Source organism: Sinohyriopsis cumingii, chromosome 17, assembly GCF_028554795.1.
Source record: "Sinohyriopsis cumingii isolate HCF-2022 chromosome 17, ASM2855479v2, whole genome shotgun sequence".
Taxonomy (NCBI): Eukaryota; Metazoa; Mollusca; class Bivalvia; order Unionida; family Unionidae; genus Sinohyriopsis; species Sinohyriopsis cumingii.
In genome coordinates, this window is record NC_142977.1 from 76,440,649 (window position 1) to 76,462,844 (window position 22,196).

At 35.2% G+C, this 22,196-nt stretch overlaps 1 protein-coding gene across 6 annotated transcripts in view; it reads right to left on the reverse strand.

Moving 5' to 3' along the window:
• The window catches only part of LOC149779268 (serine/threonine-protein phosphatase 2A activator-like), a 67,312-nt gene extending 52,230 nt beyond the window's left edge, over positions 1–15,082 (reverse strand). For 2 of the 6 annotated variants that reach the window (XR_016415596.1, XM_089939855.1), the window contains exons 1-4: positions 9,547–9,631; positions 7,020–7,121; positions 3,755–3,870; positions 1,164–1,250 (exon numbers count right to left, since the gene is read on the reverse strand). Coding sequence is in view for 5 of the 6 variants with exons in the window: in XM_089939855.1 (XP_089795981.1) it covers positions 1,164–1,250; positions 3,755–3,870; positions 7,020–7,121; positions 9,547–9,616 (375 nt within the window). In the remaining variant the exon portion in view is untranslated. Of the gene's footprint in view, positions 1–1,163; positions 1,251–3,754; positions 3,871–7,019; positions 7,122–9,546; positions 9,632–14,962 lie in introns of those variants that run through there. The other 4 variants (XM_089939858.1, XM_089939857.1, XM_089939856.1 and 1 more) reach the window with 4 other exon arrangements.
• Between the last annotated feature and the right edge of the window lie 7,114 nt (positions 15,083–22,196).

Genomic DNA, 22,196 nt, shown 5'->3' on the forward strand with positions numbered 1-22,196 from the left:
ACAGTAAGTACTCAGGCCAGATGTCAGCATAAGCAGATTATGATATAACAATGCACGGTTAAGATGGTTGGTCAATGTGAACAAAAAATTTGTTTATGCTGGATTCCAATGCATTTTATATCAAGTCTGTGACTTCCTTTCATAGTGAAAATGAATTTCTCCACTCCAAACCAACAATTGTATTTACAAATTCAAACAGCCAATAATGTTGCTATAAAAAAAATTGCCTGATGATATATTCTTTTGCCAATAAAGAAAAAAATCACAAGTTGCAACATCAGCAAAGCTCATTGCAATCCCTAAATAAACTTTTTACCTATTTTTTTGGGTACTTTTAAGAACCAAAAACTACTTTTTTGTATACAAGAAAATACATGTATATGAAATTTAAGGAGCCATGTCATGATTGTCAACAACCAACATTCATACACAATCTCTTACCCAAAATGATAATAAACTTTTTTTGTATTATTTTTAGTAGGAAAGAATTTTTTTCATGTACGAGAAAAATACATGTATATGAAATTTTGGAAGTCAAAAAACGATTGTTATATCTGAAATCATGTTATAAAGAAGCATGCATTATCAAAGTCACACTGTACATGTGTACTGTGTGTACATCAATATCATCACTAACAGGAGTATAATATCTCTTCTAAAGTTTGAAGAGGTGAGCTTTTAATCAAAGACTGATCAGAAAAGTCCAACAAGTATTCTTTTTTAACTGCTTGACTTAACGTGTAAATTGAAATCTTTAAGAAAAGTACAATAAGTGAATAATCACTTTCCATTGTAAGCACAAATTCCCAATGACATGGTAGATGACAAATAAGCTGGTAAACTATTTGACTTTATGGGACACAAACATCAAATGCCATGCACAAAAAAATGACACTGTCCATGAAAAGCGTAGAAAATATCTCCAACAAATTAAAATTAGTGACCGATTGGTTATGATAAACCAAAACAGCTATCTTTTCATTTCAACCGATTCCCTTCACTATTAAATATCTAATATAAAATGTCTCTCGTATCAATGCCACTTTTATAAGTGGATCCACAGATTTAAGCACTGGGGAAAATTTTGGTGTATCATAAAAATGTAAATCCCACAAAAATAATTAACAGAATCCTTGTATAATCAAACATTAAATACTAATTACTTCTGACACAGGATAATCTCCTCTAATTTTCTTTCCTTTGACAGCTTCATTCATGGTTAGGATAAATCCCATTAAGTCTCTATATGCCTGTAACAAATAGAGAGAACAAACAAATTAAATGTTTGCAAAAGTAACAACAAAAACGTTGTAACTTAATGATTACTGTTCAACTAAGATTTTGTTTTCTTGCATAAGTTATGCAATTAATTCATGACCTAACATTCCAAATAATTTTCTCACTCAAAGTCTGACTGAACTCAAAATTCTGATATCTGCTTGGTTCATATCAAATGATAACAAACCTTTCAAACATGAATTTGTCAGATTTTGTTATTACTTCATCACTTCTGAATTTGAAGTTTGTTGCCCAATTTTTGATCATTTAATTCAGCATAATTATATTGAAACTAGTCTTTCGGTTTGGTTAATTTATTCATCAAAATAATTTACAATATAAATACACGATTCTAATTTGACTTTACATGACTGTCACACTTTGTGAGAATTTTGTTAGGCATTCTCAGGCTTTGCGTGGCTTTGTTACACTCTATCAGCCTTTGTGTGGCTTTGTTAGACTCTGGCAGCCTTTGTGTGGCTTTGTTAGACTCTGTCAGGCTTTGCACAGCTTTGTTAGACTCTGTCAGGCTTTGTTAGACTCTGTCAGGCTTAGCCCAGCTTTGTTAGGCTTAGCAGCAATTAGTCGGACCCGACATTCTGCTTCACAAATTACAAGCAATTTAACACATCAGAAGATTTACTATCTGGATTTTACCAAAAACAATCATATTTCCATAACTTGTGTTTTATTCTTTGAGTCCATATTTTAAGAGTCATTTCCAAAAACTTACTGCAAAAATCATAAGGGTTTGCAGGTCTGAGTCCAGGTAATGTACATACAATTAGTGGGATACAAATGAGATACCCCATGTGGTAATAATAAAATGGCTATTGAAATAACAACAATGAAACATCATATCTATAAGGTGTATATACACTTTATGTATCAAATTAATGTCTGCCACACAACACACCTGACTGCTCCTGTGGCCTAGTGGTAACAGCATCTGTGTTGGATGTACGAGGTTGTGGGTTCGATCCCCAGCCAAGTCATACCAAAGACTTACAAAAATAGTACTAACAGCTGCCTCACTTGGCGCTCAGCATAAAGAGGTTAGTGTTAGTACTGGTTGGCCAGGTGTCAGGATAATGTGACTGGGTGGGACATCATGCTATATGTCTGCAGCATGATGCCCCAGTGCTAGACAACACTATAAACTGCCACACTGCAGACATCATAGCATATGACTGAAAAATTGTTAAAGCGATGTTAAAAATCCTAATCAGACACACACACACACACAACTGCAAAGCCATATAATCTACTTCTATCGATGTAAAATGGACTTGGTAAGCATCATTTGATACCATAATACTGCATCCAAAAAGATAAATCTCTTCACAAAAAAGAATGCAGATTTTGAATCAAAGGTTTGCAAGACAGGAAACATTTATGTTTAAGAAACAGATCATTACTTGTCAATACATGCAAGAAAATAAAACAAGAAAAGTAATGATAGACATATTTGGTGGCAGACTGGCAAATATGAAAACCTTTGACGCAAGGATGTTTTCTGTAACATTTGGTCAAATTCTGTTGAGTGATTTTTAAAAGGTCAATTGCAATGATTTCATATATTTAACAACAGTGTCCTTATTTTTAACAACAGTGGCCATATTTTTAATAACAGTGTCCATATTTTTAATAACAGGGTCCATATTTTAATAAATGTCCATATTTTTAATAACAGTGTCCATATTTTTAATAACAATGTCCATATTTTTAATAACAGTGTCCATATTTTTAATAACATCATCCATATTTTAAATAACAGTGTCCATATTTTTAATAACAGCATCCATATTTTTAATAATAGGGTCCATATTTTTAACAACAGTGTCCATATTTTAATAACATCGTCCATATTTTTGTTGTTGTTGTTGTTGTTGATCTAGGGTTTAATGCCATTTTTCAGCACAAGATAGGCTATACATGGCGGCCAGTATAACTGGTGGAGGAAGAACCCTGGAAAACACAAGGAAGAACCACCGACCCACGAGAAACTACTGGCAGTCGTCCATATTTTTAATAACATCATCCATATTTTTAATAACATCGTCCATATTTTTAATAACATTGTCCATATTTTAATAACATCATCCATATTTTTAATAACAGGGTCCATATTTTAATAACATCGTTCACATTTTTAATAACAATGGCCATATTTTTAATAACACTGTCCATATTTTTAATAACAATAGCCATATTTTAATAACAGTGTCCATATTTTAACAACAGTGTCCATATTTTTAATAACAGGGTCCATATTTTTTATTTTTTAATAACATGTGTAATAATAATTTGTAACGGAAATGAACATTTAAATACTGCAAGAACAACACTGTGAGATGGTAGAGTGGAAAATTCTCATTGGTCTTCTTTTATTAAAAAAGCAGACTTATTAGGAACCAACTAAGCGAGTATATATGACACAAGATCTCTCCAAATAAATGTTGTTTGAAATACATACTTCTGATCTTTCCCATTTGGGAATATGTTCTGGCAAGCTTATTTCTTTCTTTGGTATCACAAATTCATGTGTTTGCACATCAATATTTCCAATAAGCTGCTTGGCATCCACTCCACCTGTAAAAAGAAATTGTTCATTAGTCTAACAAGACTGTCTCTGGAAGGTAAAAGATATATATATAAACTTGTCACATGAAATTTAGAAAACCATGTGGTCCTAAGTGTTGGACAGGGCTGCTCTACAGAACTTAATAGTAGAAACTGAATGTCCTCTTTCATTGGAACTGGATAAAAAGAAAGTCTGTCACTGTGCTTAGAGATTTTTACGAATAATATGTTGCCCACTGGAGCAATAGCAAACGATTCTCTGCTTTGCATTGTAGACCTTAAACATGGACTGTATACTGGTCTGGACAATGCAGTTAACAACCTTATTCAGTAAACTTGTCCTGGCAGATACATCATTTGAGAGGAGCCAACTGAATCTGTTGACTGTTGTGGAAAAGAGCTCCCCCCATCCAACCAACATGCTGTAAAAACAGGTCCCACCTCTGAGGTATTATCATCAGTTTATCTAGATGATCTCATCTTAGACTAAAGGCATACACTGTCCAGGCCCTCTGATCTGGGACTGGGTAGACATAAAAAAGGAGCTTGTTGCTCAGTCTTGTTATGAGGAAGTCCACAAAGAGTCTGAAGAGGGATTCTGCTATGGAATGGTGCAAAGACCATTTCTTGAGGACTACTTTGCCCCTCCTGGTCAGATTTTGCACTGAATATATTTCTTGCCCAGATTATGTTGAACATGGATCATAATCCCTTCTGATACTGCCCAGCAATGGAGTTTCCAAACTTCCATACAAAGAGAAGGAGCACATGGTCTTCCTTATCATCAGATGTACACTACTACTAATATGTTGTCATGTGAGACCATCATACAATGACTACTGTGACTAAAAACACTGCCATCATTTACAAATCATTTATGTCATAGGTAGCTTCTATCCTGGTCCACTAACCCTGAAGAACTATCCCTTCTGTTTGAACTGAGCACCCCAACCCAACTCTGACACGAGTTTAAGAAAAGTAGTAGGGCTCAAGGATGTGCATTGGGACTCCAATCAGAAATTGGCTCCACCCACAAACTCAAATGGTGATGAAATTCTGACCACTGAGAAAACAGCTGAATATTACTTGAAAAAAGCATAAGTTGATGATAATTTGCTGTGGCACACATTAAAAAAGCAGTACATACCAGGTAGAATTACTGATAATGCCAATGCAAATTTCTGACATCATTTACCTTTGGCAAACATAGCTTGTTAACAGAATCTTGATTAGTAACATTTTATTTTAAAGAAACACGGTCTCAAGTTGTAAGCCACTGTAGTGATGTGATGTGAAGTGATTTGGATTTTTAACATAGCTTTAACAATTTTTCAGTCATATCGCTATGATGTCTGCAATGTGGCAGTTTATAGTGATGTCCAGCACTGGGGCATCATGTCGCAGACATGTAGCATGATGCCCCACCCAGTCACATTATTCTGACACAAGACACAAGGCCAACCAGTCCTAACACCAACCTCTTAATGCTGAGCGCCAAGCGAGGCAGCTGTTAGTATCACTTTTGAAAGTCTTTGGTTTGAATAGGTCGGGGATCGAACCCACAACCTCACGCATCTGAGGCAGACGCTCTAACCACTAGGCCATTGGAGCGGTTTAAGCCATTATAGTGTTGCTCCCTTAATGTCATGGTACTTAATGTTTATGACACTATAATACAATATTTACCCATACCTTTATAAATATTTTTGGAGCATATATTAACTTTCAAGGTAAAAAAACATTCTGTTTTTGAGCTATGAAGTTCTGACTCATAAAAAATGCAATCTGATACCACCCAATCCAGTTTAAAACTGATAAACAAATCGAATTTTCAAGTCACTGAGTATCTTCAGCACATTCAACTAGTTACCAATATATTTGCTGTATACACTAAAGGGAAAATTTTGCAAGTTATCCACATATTTCATTAAGAAAACATTAAATCAGGTAATGAATCAACTTTATACTATTTAAACTGTAAGTGGATTGAATCACTGTCAAATACATTTTACTACTTTACAAATGCCAATCTCTCATTTTTAAATTCGTTTTCCTTGCATTATCAACTTGAAAGTTCAGTTTTATTTATCATTTATTTAATTTAGTGTAAGTAAATGTTGTAAATTTTGATTGCAAAACACCATTGCTATAATTCTGATGTGCTTTTTGGTGTATGGTATATATTGCTAGATAAATATGCAATTCGCAGGGCATGCATTAATAAGACAAACCGTTATAATCATCCACTTCATTATTAATCCATAAAACAGACTTCTTGAATTAATTACTGGACCTATTAAACAGGACCTATACTTATATATTGGACCTATAAAACAGGACCTTTAATTACATATTAGACCTATTAAACAGAACCTTTCATTAGATATTGGACCAATTAAAAATGATCTTTAAATACATATTGAACTTTTTAAACAGGACTTTAAATTACATATTGGACCTATTAAACAGGACTTTAAATTGCATATTGGACCTATTAAACAGGACTTTAAATTACATATTGAACTTTTTAAACAGGACTTTAAATTACATATTGGACCTATTAAACAGGACTTTAAATTACATATTGGACCTATTAAACAGGACCTTTAATTACATATTGGACCTATTAAACAGGATCTTTAATTACATATTGGACCTATTAAACAGGATCTTTAAATTACATATTGGACCTATTAAACAGGACTTTAAATTACATATTGGACCTATTAAACAGGACTTTAAATTACATATTGGACCTATTAAACAGGACTTTAAATTACATATTGGACCTATTAAACTGGACCTTTAATTACATATTGGACCTATTAAACAGGATCTTTAATTACATATTGGACCTATTAAACAGGTCTTTAAATTACATATTGGACCTATTAAACAGGACTTTAAATTACATATTGGACCTATTAAACAGGACTTTAAATTACATATTGGACCTATTAAACAGGACTTTAAATACATATTGGACCTATTAAACAGGACCTTTAATTACATATTGGACCTATTAAACAGGATCTTTAATACCTCTCTTATCCTCTGATGAGCACAGTTATCAAACTGTTAACAATAAAATAAGTGGATATATCAAGGTTAAATTTACCAATTTTCATTTCATGCTCTCTAAATCTTTGTATAAAAACCTGAGTTACTTTCTTTCGGCCTAAAACTTTTCACTGCAAATGGAGTCAGCATCTTCATAAGTTTTCTCCGGGACCCTTGGCAATTTGAACCCATATCTACAGCTGAGTAAATAAAAGCACAATCTGACTAAAATTTGCAAGGAAATAATTCATTTTTTTTATCAAACATATTTTTAATTTTTAAATCAGTCTTCTGCATCTCCGTGCAAACACTATTACTTTCACTTCCACTTGAAGTGGCAGGATGGGCTAATGTTAATACCATGTCTTAGATTTGGAACACAAAATTCTTCTGACTAGCTTCACCCAAATGCATGCTGGGATGCTTGATGTGTAATGTTCAAAAGGGCTGAATATCATAGTTGATGAATTACTTAAATATAAAGATATTTGCTTGTGATTGAATAACATGATATATTTTATTGAGTGAGTGAAAATGCTTAAGTTTTTCACCCACAAGGTGAAATATAACCATTATTCACTCAATAACAAGCAAAGTTTCTTCTTATTTCAACGTATTGGCTAGCAAGATGTACTGTGTGTGTAGTTTGTATAACAGACTTAGGTCGCAGATTTCTTACTGAATCCTACATGATTTCCACAGTTTACCATTTATGTTCTGCTGTGTTGTGATATTTCACAAAGAAAATGTAATGAGTTACTTAACTTTCCTTCTCAACTGAAGGTAAAATAGCACATTAAGAAATGAAAATTATTCACGCCTTGTTTGATCTGAACTGGAGTCAGCTTTTACGCAAGGCAGCCATTATTCCACATGGCAACTTAAGCATGTAAGAAAATATTCAAATTTAAACCTCTTGTTATAAATGTGACAGTGAAAATATTTCTCGTAATGCACTCCAGTGAATTATCACTTTTGTTTTACGTGGAAAATCTAGTACTTCATGGTCTTGCATAAAATAAAGGGAAAACCTTCCCCAATACAAGTCAAAACTCCTTCAAGGAAAATTTAAGATTTCATGACAGTACAGTAGTCCCTGATGCAGGGGTCAAGTTACCAGGTGAAATGGGCATCAAAGTCATCTAAGAAATGTAATTTTCTTCTTTTCTGTTAGAAAAGCACCCAAAAAAACAAGTCCATCCTGACCATTGCCCCTTCCAGAGTAAGTTAGCAGTATCACTGCCCGATTTCTGCAATTTATCCTTTCATGATAAAAAAGCATAAGAACTTGTGTTTCAAAGCTTAAACAATAGTATGTAAATTGCAATTTGTGTTTTAAGAAAGAATTGGTGATCTGAATATTTTAAATGCTGTGTACATTATTTTCTTCATAAAATCTGTTTCAAACCTTAAGTGTCATGGAGAAATAATGGTGCACATCACTGTCTGGGAAGTACCACTTTGTTAGATTGACTGCTTTCTTAAACCACTGGCCAAAAATATTCAGGAAAATATAAAATTCATTGAAAACAAAGCCTAAATATTATATTATTGAAGATTTAGCCTTAAAATGTAATTATATAGGTCACAAAAAACTGGCTCTTTTGTCGAATTTGAAAAGTGCTGTAAGGTCAAAGTTGTTTTCTGACATCACTAATTTTTGTGAAAATGTGAAGAAAAAAAACAGTGAAGCAAATACTATTTCACCAATTCCTAACATTACTACAAGTACACAGACAATTAACAAAACCTTATATTTATAATTCTATCAATGGACTGTTGTAACAAAGCTATAAAGTGAGTAATTACATTATGAAAATCCCACTTTCTACAAAGACCTATATTCACATATTGGCTACGTTGATTCGGTCAGAAAAAAGGGTTAAGTTCATTCATATGCTGACATCAATACTTTTGTTGTCTAAGAATAGTTACAGGAACATTTCATCAGCAACAAAGAAATTAGAACAAAAAGTATGATCAGAACACATATGTGTATTTACTCTTATGTACATGGTAAAAGGGTTGTTTCAGTCAACTTCAGAAATCATTTTTTTAAGTACCATTTAATAGTGAACCTTCAGAAAGTCAGTGCTAAAAAAATATGATAACCCGATGCCCCTCTATGGGGTTCGTCCTGTGTTCTTAGTGAGGTACCTATTGGGCTTATTGAATATTTTTTAAAATTTTCCTGAGGAAACTTTGATCCCACTGATTGTGTAAATGTATTTTCATTATGTTGACATACCTGCCATAACACACCAGAATCTAAATCAGATCACCACTGTCCTATGTGAAACTGAGATCTGATATTGAAGCATGGCATGTCACACTAAAAATGTGATTTTGTACTCCCAAACCCCCCTGACATGATTGTGTTTCAAGAAAATACAATTTTCAGTAATCTTCACCAAAAGAAAAGAACAGAAAAAAAGAAAAACAACACCACCTTCAGTATATTCTCATTACATGTAGCACGCAAAAACAGTAAACAGTCATGAATTGAGCTGATGTAAAAATATCCCTTGGGCAGTTTAAATAGCGGCATTTAAAGGCAAAGAGAGCTGGTATAAACCACTATTTCACATATTACTAAACTGATTGACAATAGCTAGTAAGAATTACCTGAAGGCTGCAGTGAGTGTGCCCGTTGTGCTAATTTGCATAGGTATGATCTGGAAGTGGAACAACCCATTATAGCTAATCAACAAGATCCTAGATGTGTGTACAAGAACAAAAGTTATTACATATAATTGCAATGAATGAGAATTTTTAAGCCATATGCATGATATTTTTGACAAGTTTGTGAACAGCAGCAAAGTTTCTTTGAAGTCGGATTTTACTGCATGTATAGAATGCAAAGCATGATCTTTTCATTTGTCGGAATAGTGTTCAAGTGTAATTCATTTTTCAAGCAGATTTAAGAATCAATTAGTTATCTCTTAAGCCTAACAAAAATAAATTTCAGAACTCTTGGTTGATGGAGTGTTACACTGAAACTCACCAAAGAAAAGGGGTGGGTGGGGTGCTATTAATTCTTTGCACTTACTGTAAACAACACATTGACACACGTCAACTTGGTTCTGACCAGGATTCATTCAGAGAATCCAGCAGAAGTTTGAACATCAGGACATCCAGTCCCAAGTGTGTAGTGATGAAGACTGGTGATACTTGCATTACTTTCAAACCCTTTTGAACCCTACTGAATTGATATTCGAATAATTGTAGCTATTGCAACGTTGTGTGACAGTATTAAAAAAGGTGAAATTTTTGGCATGTGGAAATTGGAGTCCAGGCTTGAAAATTTCAGCCAGAGTTTGTGAGTTTATTTAATTCACCAGCCCAAGGCTTGTGTAAAAAAAAACATTTCTATGAGCACTGAGAAAGTAAAAACAAAACTGGATTAAGGGTAGTTAATTAAGCATTTTTATGAACGTGCAATTACAATACTGAAATGACCGCTCCGGTGGCCTAGGGTTAGAGCATCCGCCTCGGATGCAGGAGGTCGCAGGTTCGATCCTCAGCCGAGTCATACCAAAGACTTATAAAAATGGTACAAACAGCTGCCTCGCTTGGCACTCAGCATTAAGAGGTTAGTGTTAGAACTGGTTAGGCTGGTGTCAGGATAATGTGACTGGGTGGGACATCATGCTACATGTCTACGGCATGATGCTCCAGTGCTAGATATCACTATAAACTGTGACACTGCAGATATTGTAGCAATATGACTGAAAAACTGTTAAAGCTACGTTAAAAATCCAAATCACACACAATACTGTAATCTAGTTATTCAGTTAAAATTCATTACAATATCTAGCTTCATTTGTTCTCTTTTAAAGTCATATGGCCACAATGCACTGATATGAATAAGATAATTTTAGTAAATGTACCAAATGTGTCAATAATATACATAAAACTGCTTAAAACCAATATTAAATGCAAATATGCATACTGGGAAATAGTGGGCATAATTCAAATAAGAGAACACACACAAACACTATATATATTTCATTTCTTGCTTTGCTCCTACTTCTCTCTGTTTATCTCTGACTTCTCCTTATTCTGTTCAAAAGAAGCCACTTTTCCCTAAAATTAAAGTATATACTGAACCCTGCTAAATATTCTGTGAGAAATCATTGTTACCAGTTGAACAATAAGTTAGCTAATAACCACTGTTTGAGAAAGAAATTTTTAACATTAGCTAAGTTATTCACTTGGAAAGGACAAATTTATTAAGGATTTTAAGTGCTACCTTTATCTTTTATTTTGTATACCTTTTACAGAATTTTAGTATCTTATGCTTTGAAATTTTATCTTGTTATACTTCATGTTTACATTTATTAAGAGACCGCTCCGGTGGCCTAGTGGTAAGAGTATCCACCTCATATGCGGGAGGTCACTGGTACCAAAGAATTATAAAAATGGAACTAGCAGCTGCCAAGCTTGGCACTCAGCATTAATAGGTTAGTGGTAGGATTGGCCAGCCTGGTGTCAGGATAATGTGACTGGATTTTGACATCATGCAACATGTCTGTGGCATGATGACCCATTGCTAGATATCAAAATAATTGCCACACATCAGACATCATTGAGATATGACAGTTTTTTTTTTAAGCTACATAAAAAATTCAAAACACACACACACATGCATTTATTAAGATGAGTTTATCTTTATAAAGTTTATATGCAATTCTTTTGTTTTACATTGCTAAAATTTTACCTTCAGTTTGCAACATATGTCACTTGTTATGTATATTTAATGTGTATTTCGTAGTTTTTTTTCCATGATTATATGTTATATATAATTGTATTTTGGACTGGCCTTGTCCACAATCAAGTTCATTGTGTATATAACCATTAACCTTTATTATGTAAACAAATAATATTTCCCTATGAGTGTGGGTTAAATATTAGGATCATTATTGATGAAGATAAATACATTTAATTGGGTCTGGATCTAGGACACTGATATTCCCCATTTATGAACCTCTCGTACCTGACATTTATCATGTTCTTTATTATAATTTTAGTAACATATTTTATCTTGTTGATAACTTAGAATATTCTAAAAATGAACTTTTTACCTTTCTTCTGTTTATACTTTTCTGTCCTAGCTTTTTATATAATGCTGTTTACTTGAGAAATTACTCATTTTTGTTTTAAAATCTTGATGTGGAATCAGCTGTATCGTTGTGTTCAGATTTTCATTTGGGTGGTATCATTTATTCACCGGAAATACAAAGTGCTCATCTATAATATTATTGGACTGGAACAATAATTTGGAATTAAAAGTGAATTCAGACAAGAAAGTTTTTGGACTATATTATTGTGATACATCAAAAGGCTGTTAGCATATCATCACAATTCAGGCCATATGTATATTACAATGTTCAAGACTACAGGCATATCCACACATTCAATATTGTAACTTATAAAAAATCCCACTGGAATTCAATTGGATCTTTATACATTTCGTCTTGTGACAAACCTGCTATGACTATTTGGGATTTAATTCACAATACTGCAAGTTCTTTTTAAACTTTTACTTGTATTCTAGAGAAATAAATTATTTGTTGAAATTTTAAAAAATTGTCAGTTTTCACTATCTTATGTTACTTAATTTAAGATCAAAGAGTCGTAATACAGTAATCTGCAGATATGCCATAAAACACTACACCATACAAAAATATCACTTGGTATGAAACCAATATGATAGCATCCAGATGGAGATTTGGAAGTTTGGTTTAAGATTTCAATATATCTGACAAATTAATATGTATCCACATTTAATCAATAAAAACAAGATGCAAATTATTGGTATGTGCTGTAGTGTGACAAGAAGAAAACTAAATACTACAGTATTACAGACTATATGCATGAGAAGAATACCAGAGATATTGTAGGGTGGGGTAACCAAATAGGTGCTGATAAAGAAATCAATGGCACATTTGCACCTAAGTATTCTCTCCTTGTATTTGTCCACCTTATAATATCACCCTTTTAGTCAGTCACTCATACAATATCACTCTTTTACCTTTTTAGTTGGTGACCATACAATAACAGTGGTATCAAACAAGAGAATATTGTCTAATTGATTTAATGCATGACAGTTACGTCATTAATCAATATTCCACTTAGTAATTCCCATCTACCAGTTACTGCTATTCAATGGCCTAGCCATGGGTTAACATAATTTAAAACATGGGCAACAACAGACAAGAAAGCCACAGTCATGCAATACTGATTATTAAGGTGGCACTCTCTGGAAGGAGTGATTTTGAACACCAGTCGGACTAAATAATAACAATAATGAGAACTTTGTATTGCGTCTAATCTTTAGAAGCTCTAAGCACTTTACAGCATTAGACAACACCTATAACATAAAAAATATATATAATGATATTATTACAGACAACAAACACCACAAAATTACAAAACATAAAAACATGTTGTAAATATTTAAGGTAGGGAACATTATTAAGTCTTTAAGTTTGTTCTTGGTTTATCCCAAGTCCCAAGACTATTCCAAACACCACAAGACTGACCCAAAATACCCTCAGTTACCAAGGACACATGTGTACAATTAACTAAAATAAAAAATAAAAACAATGATAGGTTTTATATGACAATATTATTAAAATTCTGCATTATATAATTACTGAGTAAAATCAGCAAAAATATTTCCACTTGTTGGTAATCTTCCACTCTTAATACAGACCAAGTAAAAGATATGAGAAATTTTAAGAAATAATGCTTATTGACCAAAAAAACTCACATTGAAATACAATTACTGTTTATGTATGATAAATTTATGATAACTTAATGAAATATGTAACATCTCTCTCTCTTATGGATGGTAGATAATGAAACATGTGTTCTAGAAAATTACAAGTGAACTAATCCTAAGTAAACCACTTTTATATGACAAAAAGCAGTACACTTAGTAAGTCAGAATCAGGGGTCAGTACGATAATATTTCTCAAATTCTTTAGAAGCTCTTTTATAACGTTATATATGGCAAAGAGTGGTACTCTGAATAGATCAGAACCTAAGGGTGCTGAATTTGTATTTCATAAATTCTGTACAAAATAAATGTTAAACCTTTTTATACGACTGAAAAAAGTATGATAAACAAGTCTGAATCAGTGTGCAACATTATATTTTCATTTGTTATTTTTGTTTTATTCCATTTACTAAACCTTGTGATGTGGCCTGGATATTTAAGGAAAAATAAAAAAAGTGTGCATCTAATTACTTTACAGCACTTTTTGTATTCTTTAATCCACATCATGCTGACCGCTCTTATGCAGTACTTAAAATCAGATGCACAAACAATAACTCAACGGTGACCGACAAGGTAATCAGCTTAAAAAACATTTCCTGGAATTTTTATACTCAATTTTTGGGGTATTTAAGCTTAAATTAACTGATTTCCATTCAATTACTGAATTAGAAAAGAATTTAAACTGTAAAACATAATCTGAGATGTTGTGGGTGTTTTCAAGGGTGTCTTGGGGTGAATCCTTTTGGAATACTAGTCCAAAAGACCCATCTATCTATAAATACGCTCAAGCAATCACACTTGACTATTAAGCAGCGGGTGGTGCATGGTCAAAGATAAAGTAAGGACGGAAATGATAGGACAGTCAGATGAGTAATGATAGGAAAGGCAAAAATAAGTAAACGAGTGTCAGGGTACGTTTTCATCCCTTCATACTCAGACCAATCCGGCTATCGTAGCGGCGATGAGATATGGAACCTCAACCGGCATAGCCCTGAGAATCACTAGGTCTTACTTGTAGCTGGATAGTTCATTAGAATGTGATTTTGGAAAGCTCATGCTTGTGAGATACTAAGTCAGGAGCTTCTGCAATTATTGATGGTAATTTATTCCAAGTCCCTATTGTACATGGGAGGAAGCTACATACAACAGTTATTATTAAATTAATAACTACAAATAGCAGTGAGTGTAAGAGCTTATCTCCAGTTGACAAGCCATATCAAAGGATGAAATTATTACAAATGCGCATGCATGAATTACTTTCTGCAGCGGTCTCCGCCATGTTTGTTTTTACCGGAAACACTTTCTAAAGGAACAATGATCAAACAGGCGCTGCCCCAAGACACTTATCCGGATATTCATTGAGTTCGAGTCGGAGTGTCATTATCAAAAATTAAATTAGAATGGAAGAAGATGTGGACGATATAACAATTTAAAAAGAACTGTGCTGCGATTGAGATTTCTATTCTGTTTGTTCCAGAGAAGGAATATACACATATTTTTAATTATTCTGAAGTGTTCCAGTTTGTAATGAGTTGTTTCCCTTTAGCCATCAGTCTTTTGCATCTCCCTCCCTATGTAAAAGGAAATGAAAAATGTGGTAATATCAAGTTAGTGGACGTTTCATATAATAATGTATGTACAACTTTATAACTGACATTTGTATTGTCAGTATCATATAGATAATATCGAGCTTATTTTGGCTTTCATGATAGGTCAATAAAACGCTACCGCAGCGGACGGCAAAGGAATTGGGAACTGCTAATTCCAACGATGAATTAGGCTAGTTAATACAAAACAACTGAGCAAATATTTGCATATCTTGTCTCGTATTTTCAGATAAAAAGTTTGATAATTATTTCAATCCACTTTAGAATCTGACAATTTCATTGCTCTTCATAAATTAAAGCAATAAAAACGCCTGTCCACAGTGGGTCTACACAATCATGTTACCCATGGTCAAATTTTGAATGATTGTGTTAATTAGTCCGCGCAAAGGCTGAAAGCTTATGCAATGACGTGAATCACGCGTCACGAGGATATCCAGAGGCGTAGCGGGGGGGGGGGGGCAGGGGGGTACATATGTCCCCGGGCGCCAAGGTACAGAGGCGCCAAAATGAGGCTTACAACGTTACATTATAATAAGTAAACAAGGGTAATATTCAAAAATGTGATTAAACGGGGAGGGGGCTGGGGCGCCAATTTTATAGTTCGTCCCCGGGCGCAAAATATCATAGCTACGCCTCTGAGGATATCTGAAAAGTTTTGGATACTTTGGTATAAGTTTTTGTTTCTTTAAACTTGTTAATAAATTTAATGCAGATCCAAAGACAAATTTCGTAAAATTATCTACAGTTGCACATGAAGCAAGCTGTATAACTTCAAATATATGCATGTGACGTAGCATATATATGTGACAATAAACAAATGTCGGAGAAGGAGAGACATCTTCTACTGAGCTGAGAGCTTATTATAGGTTCATGGCGCTCTTAGGGTAATGTCCGACTGATAACAAGGTTGACTAGCATAGGGGTGACGGATATCATTATTTGCTATGTCCTAAAATTCTGTGCTGGTTTCATCGTTTAATGGACCAAAGCGAATCCGTGGAAAATGACCAACGTTCAGGTAGACCTTTGTCTGATCGGGAAGTGGCTGCTACGAAGGGGATACCTGATAAAGATGTTCGAACACAGTGGAAGATATTTTTATTATCAGGGACATTCATTCGTCCGCTGTTTTTAATATATTGAAGACTGATTTGGTGTGTGTGTGTGTGTGTGTGTGTGTGTGTGCAGTGAGGGTTCTGCAAGTGCATACTGTTTGATCAAAAAGAGACGCTTAAATTAGATTGTCACTGGTGATGAAATATAGATTTATTTTTATTTTTAACCCGGACCAAATGAAAATAATAACGTTTGGATCGGAAAAAGAACGAAAAGAGACCACAAATCTCTCAACGTAGTTGGACTGTGAAGGGAATTTTATACGCATTATGTTTTATTTAAATGGTCCTGTCATCCAGGTATCTGTGACTGACTACGCTAATGTCACTGGACATTTGTATGCTTCCAAAGTATTGTGAAAAGTTGTGGAACGCTACCGAATCACCTGTGCTCGGACCGTTTCTGGAGGTATCCATCTGCTGCATGACAACGTATCGGCACATACACACGTCGTCGCGACAGCCTTTCTGAAGGTGAACAGCATCCATACTCTAGCCCCCCCCCCCCGCCCCCTGCCCGCCATACAGCCTTGATTTACATGCAGCTGATTTTTGGTCGAATCCAGTTATCAAACATTCTCTCAGGAACAGATGATTTGAAAGCCACCATGCGGTCGAAAGTGCAGTTTTCCAGCGTATTAACAGCATACCAAAAAGTGGCGGCATGCAGTAATTGGATAAATAGATTGTGAAACTGTAGAGGTGCACAGGCAGTACTTTGTAGGAAGGCACTGACGTACTGTTCACAAATTCAATAAATTTGCATCTTCGCTAGCCAATGTTCCGATATGTTAAACATATCTACACCTTGGCGGATCGAACATGTATGTGTGTGCTTCGAGTCTGTGAATTTCATTGACTGTGGCGGCAAGCCACCGTATCCAATCAGAATTAAGTTGTTCAAATTTGAACAATGTTACTACATGATCAAGACAAGGGGAGCACACAGTCTGAATGGATTCATATTTCCACTGCTGGTCCGTGTTTCTACAAATACCTTTCACTCGAATACACATCTAATGGCTTCATTCTGGTACGTAGCCATAATTTCGATGTTAGATTTGCAAAGTATCCATCTGAAGTCAATTGGCGCCATTATTTTCGGCCGAAGTACAATGCACCGCTGTTGCATGCTCTTGGTTAGTGGGAATTAAATACTAAGGGAAGCAACTCATGAAATCCATGCGATGTCTCCAGAACAAAGTACTGAAATATCTGCTCGATCCGTCAAGGTGTACATGGGGTTAACATATCGGAACCTCGGCTAGTAAAGATGATAACTTCGTTTTACAGGGTACTAAGTATCGGAGCTTTTGATATAGACCTCGTAATTGTAATCCATTTGAATAGATTCGCTCAAGTATGTAACCAATTTAAGAAATAACATAGCCTTAAATTCATAAATTCTCAAGACCGAGAGTGGCCTTCTTTCTCCGATTTTGAGGTTCAGTATCATCATAATGGAATGTTCAATTCTAGATACCTTACTCACGAAGGACCCATCCATTGACATAAGGGGGGGGGGGGGCTTAAAAATAAATAGTAGCATTGATGGTCCAACGGTCGGGACTAAGGGATCAAGAGCTGTAGAAACGGTATTATACGGTACTTTGGCCACAGCTTCCTTTCTCCGTCTGGCGAGGAGAGAAAATAAATAGTGGAATGTCTTTTCACCAAGTAAGATGAAGCAAGAAATAAAGATGATATAAAAGGAGATAATACACTTATGGTGATAACACCCAATCCATTAATCATATTCCAGTGCGTTCTTGTCAGGTTAGGTCACGCCATACTCATGTAGAATATTCCAAATCAAAAGCGTTTGTCATGTAATATTGTGTCCATGATCTTTCTGATATGGTTCAGGAGTCAAGAACATCATACGCACCACACCCGGTATGAGTGCCCTTTTACACCAACACCCTAGGATTTACTCTTTCCTACGAAACAATCATGTAAATGTGATACGAATGCATGAAAAAGTTAAGACATCATCTATTTAACAGCAGTTCCTTCAGTAGCTACTATTACATGGTGGTAATTGCCATGATCTTGCCGTCTACAAGTACTGTCCATGACATGTCAAAGCCGGAGGGAGGTCCATGGTTTCCGGACCACTAAGCTAAACACACACACACACACACACACACACACACACACATTCAGTCACTGGTCACTTGAAATTTGACCATCAGTTTATTCTTGTGTACGTTTATTGGGTATTATGCACACTTTGAGAAAATAGACATGTAGACTTTTGCTTTGGTGCCTTTCGAAGAAAGTCAGACCCCTTTTTAAAATTTTGATACCCCGCCCAACACTTGACCTGATCTTGTCCTGAATGTATACCTATGATATCCGCACAAATGACCTGCACCATTTTATTTCAGGAATGATAACTCGGCATGCTTCCTATTGTAATGTGAGTCCTATATGGGTGGTGTACACGAATTATGCTTTGTCCTCTAGGTCGCGGGTCCTTCTAGGCCTCGGGTCCCTGAACGGAGCACTGTTAACGTTTATAGTTTTGACTGTTCCAGCAAAGCATGTCACGGTTTAATAGTTCTTAGTATTTTTGGAATAGATCAGCGAACTCTATATCTAAGCGAAGTATGTCGTTATAAAATAGCCACATCTGAGTATATCGTAATAAAATAGCGACATCTAAGTATATCGTATAATAGACTAGTGACATATAGCGTAATAGATCTCGACCATGATAGGATGGTCAGGTCAAATGTAAAGCATAAGAGATTTCTGCGTGCATTAATGGTTGCATATCGTTTTCTATGTTGGCTTTAGCATATGAAACTGATTGTAAAATAATTATTCAACTTGAGTAGTTCATTCATATGTATGTATGTATGTATGTATAAAAGTATGTATATATGTATGTATCTTTATTGCTACATCAACACAATTGTGTGTATATAGTGCCGAGAAAAATTATGCTGTAAACATGTCAAGTTATAAAATATGGCCGAATTATGCAAACTTCGTAGAATCCACATGTGCTTAAATATGCAAAGTAAGCAATCTCACGAAATCCGCTTCGCGGGTAACGAGGGATAAAGAAACCTAAATAACTTTTTAATTAATTAAAAATGAATGTGTTATACTTTCTGTGCAATCCCACAGACCGTTACAGTTAATGTTAGACCACTAACACAGCCATGTGAGATTGTCTTCATAGTGAGGTAATTTGGATAACTACGTGTTATCATGTAGTCTACCACGTGACTTTAAGACCTTGTCATCAGTTTGCAGACAAATAACATTGCACCACAGAAACCCCTTCATCAATGTAAGAACATTTTCATTTGAGCAGATGAAATAAGACGCGCGCGCGCGCGTGTGTGTGTGTGTGTGTGTGTGTGTGAGAGAGAGAGAGAGAGAGTGTGTGTGTGATCATCAGTACTTGTATATCTCCTTTCGCGAGTCTGTTATTAATGAGGTTTTGACATATAAAAAGTTCTAGATATATTTCTGACATAGATCGCTGAGTTGCAAATAACAATAACATTCAAAATGTTTCATTCAGTTGCTCTGGTTAATGCATTTGACAAAAACTTGCATGTATTCCTTATTTACACAGTCTGGCTTTTAAAACCTTTATTAAGCTCTTCTCTGTACCGATAATAAATCCCCCCATATTCTAAGAAGCGTGAAAAGATGACATTTATCCTGGATTTTCTCCAGAAGCAAGGCACATTGTTACATTATTCTAATGGATTTGTAATGTAGATTGCGATTTATCTGGCTTGTTTAATGGCTACCATAGAGCTACCAAGCCTGTATCTGATAATCTTGTACGCTCTTTGCTACATATCTTGCACGTGATGCCTGTGCTATTAGAGACTGAAACCAAAAAATAGTCCAATCTCTCGGCCATCAGGCGTATTAGTTTTCTGATCCATTAGGGTGAACGTTATGTAAGTGATCCCTAGCTAATGGTACCCATCACTTAACCCGACAGATGCTGCTTATCTCTGAATTGACGTGCAGCAAAACTGTGCGAGGACCACTTTTGTGCCATTAAAGGTACTACTACTACTACTTATACTATAAATATTACTACTACTACTAATGCTAATAGCAACGACGAAATTAATGACAAAGAGTGTGACGATAATATGTGTAAAAACTCTACCAAGACAAAGTATACGGCAAACTAACGGAGGAAACATAATTGAAACTGCTCAGTTGGAGAATAATAAAGCTCTGCGTAAACCCCACACGATATGACAGTGGAAGGGGACTTGCTCAGAGATACGGTAACATTTTCAAATGAAGATTCCATACACATTAAAAATGTATTTATCGGCAGGTACATGTTTTTAATAAACGTGATAGAACATTTTAGGGTAATATGTTAGAGGAGGCGCTTATTGTCAACTTCAAACCTGTCTGTGAAAGTATTTGGTTTTCCTGGCTGTTCATCAACAACTTCAGCAAAGATTAATGTATGTATGTATGTATGTATGTATGTATGTATGTATGTATGTATGTATGTATGATTGTGGGGGGTAGGTAGGTAAATAGGTCGGTAGGTATGTGCATGTCAATTTGTGCATGCGTGTGTGTTTGTTCTTATGTTGCGGGGGAACACAGTCGCATTCGCACTACGCACACGGCTACGCAGACGACTTTAGCGCAGATTAACATACAATCTAGGTCACAGGGTCCCACATTTATATTGTGATTAAGTAGTTCTGGCGATACATTCGTTGTATAGTGCAAAAAAAAAAAATACTGCCTATATGAGAATGACGATGTTGTTTGTGTCCAAATTTACAGCCGACACAGGAACCTCAAATTCACGATGCAGTTACAAGTATGTTTCGGTACAAAGGTATTCTACTTCATGGTATGTATGCAATCAAATTTCAGATCTGATGTATTTATTGCAAATTAGCAAAATATCCCACAAAGAATCCTAGCTACTTCAATGGTCAAAGACTGAGACTCCGCCTTGCGAGAGAGAGAGAGAGAGAGAGACAGAGAGAGAGAGACAGAGAGAGATGGGCAGAAGGAACGGTGAAGTAATATTTTCACATTAGTGTGAGCTGCAGGCGAGGAAAATTATTCATGTCAGTTCTGATTGGCTGTTTTGGCTTGGTACTGCCCCATACAGTTTATGACAGTTGAAATTTGACACTTCATTAATTGCCTATCAATATCAATTGAGGGGATAGAGTCGGGTGGCGATAATTAGAAATCTATGTACCACACATCATCCTAAAAATCCTGCATGAACGGTGGAGATAAGGTACGTATCTCTTCCAGCCCTGCTGGTTGGTTTGAAAATTCGTCCTTAAAAACTCGAACACCTAAAACTAATCCCGGTGCGATTAATTATGGTATATATTCTATTTTACAACAGCTCGATGGCTAGTTGAAATATCCGACGTACGAATCCGCTTATACATTCAGTTTCTAATCGAATTCGTCATGGAGTTAAGACGTGAAACAAATTATCGCTTGTTTTGTACATAGTTAAATCCCACGGGATAATACGAATTTCAGACTGACCGAGGTACTGCCAGCTATGAAGCATTCGACAGAGACTGTACACACTGTTCTGCATTCCTGCTAAGCCGCATTCGACGAAGTGGTATGCAACATACTGTCGAATGCGGCACCACATATTCCAATGTAGCATAACGCGCACCGTCTTGGTCGATGATGTTAACGCGTCTACTGGCTAGGTCGAATGCCATATAGCGTGCACTTTCTAGATGGAGTACGCCATTTCGTTCTGTCACAGCC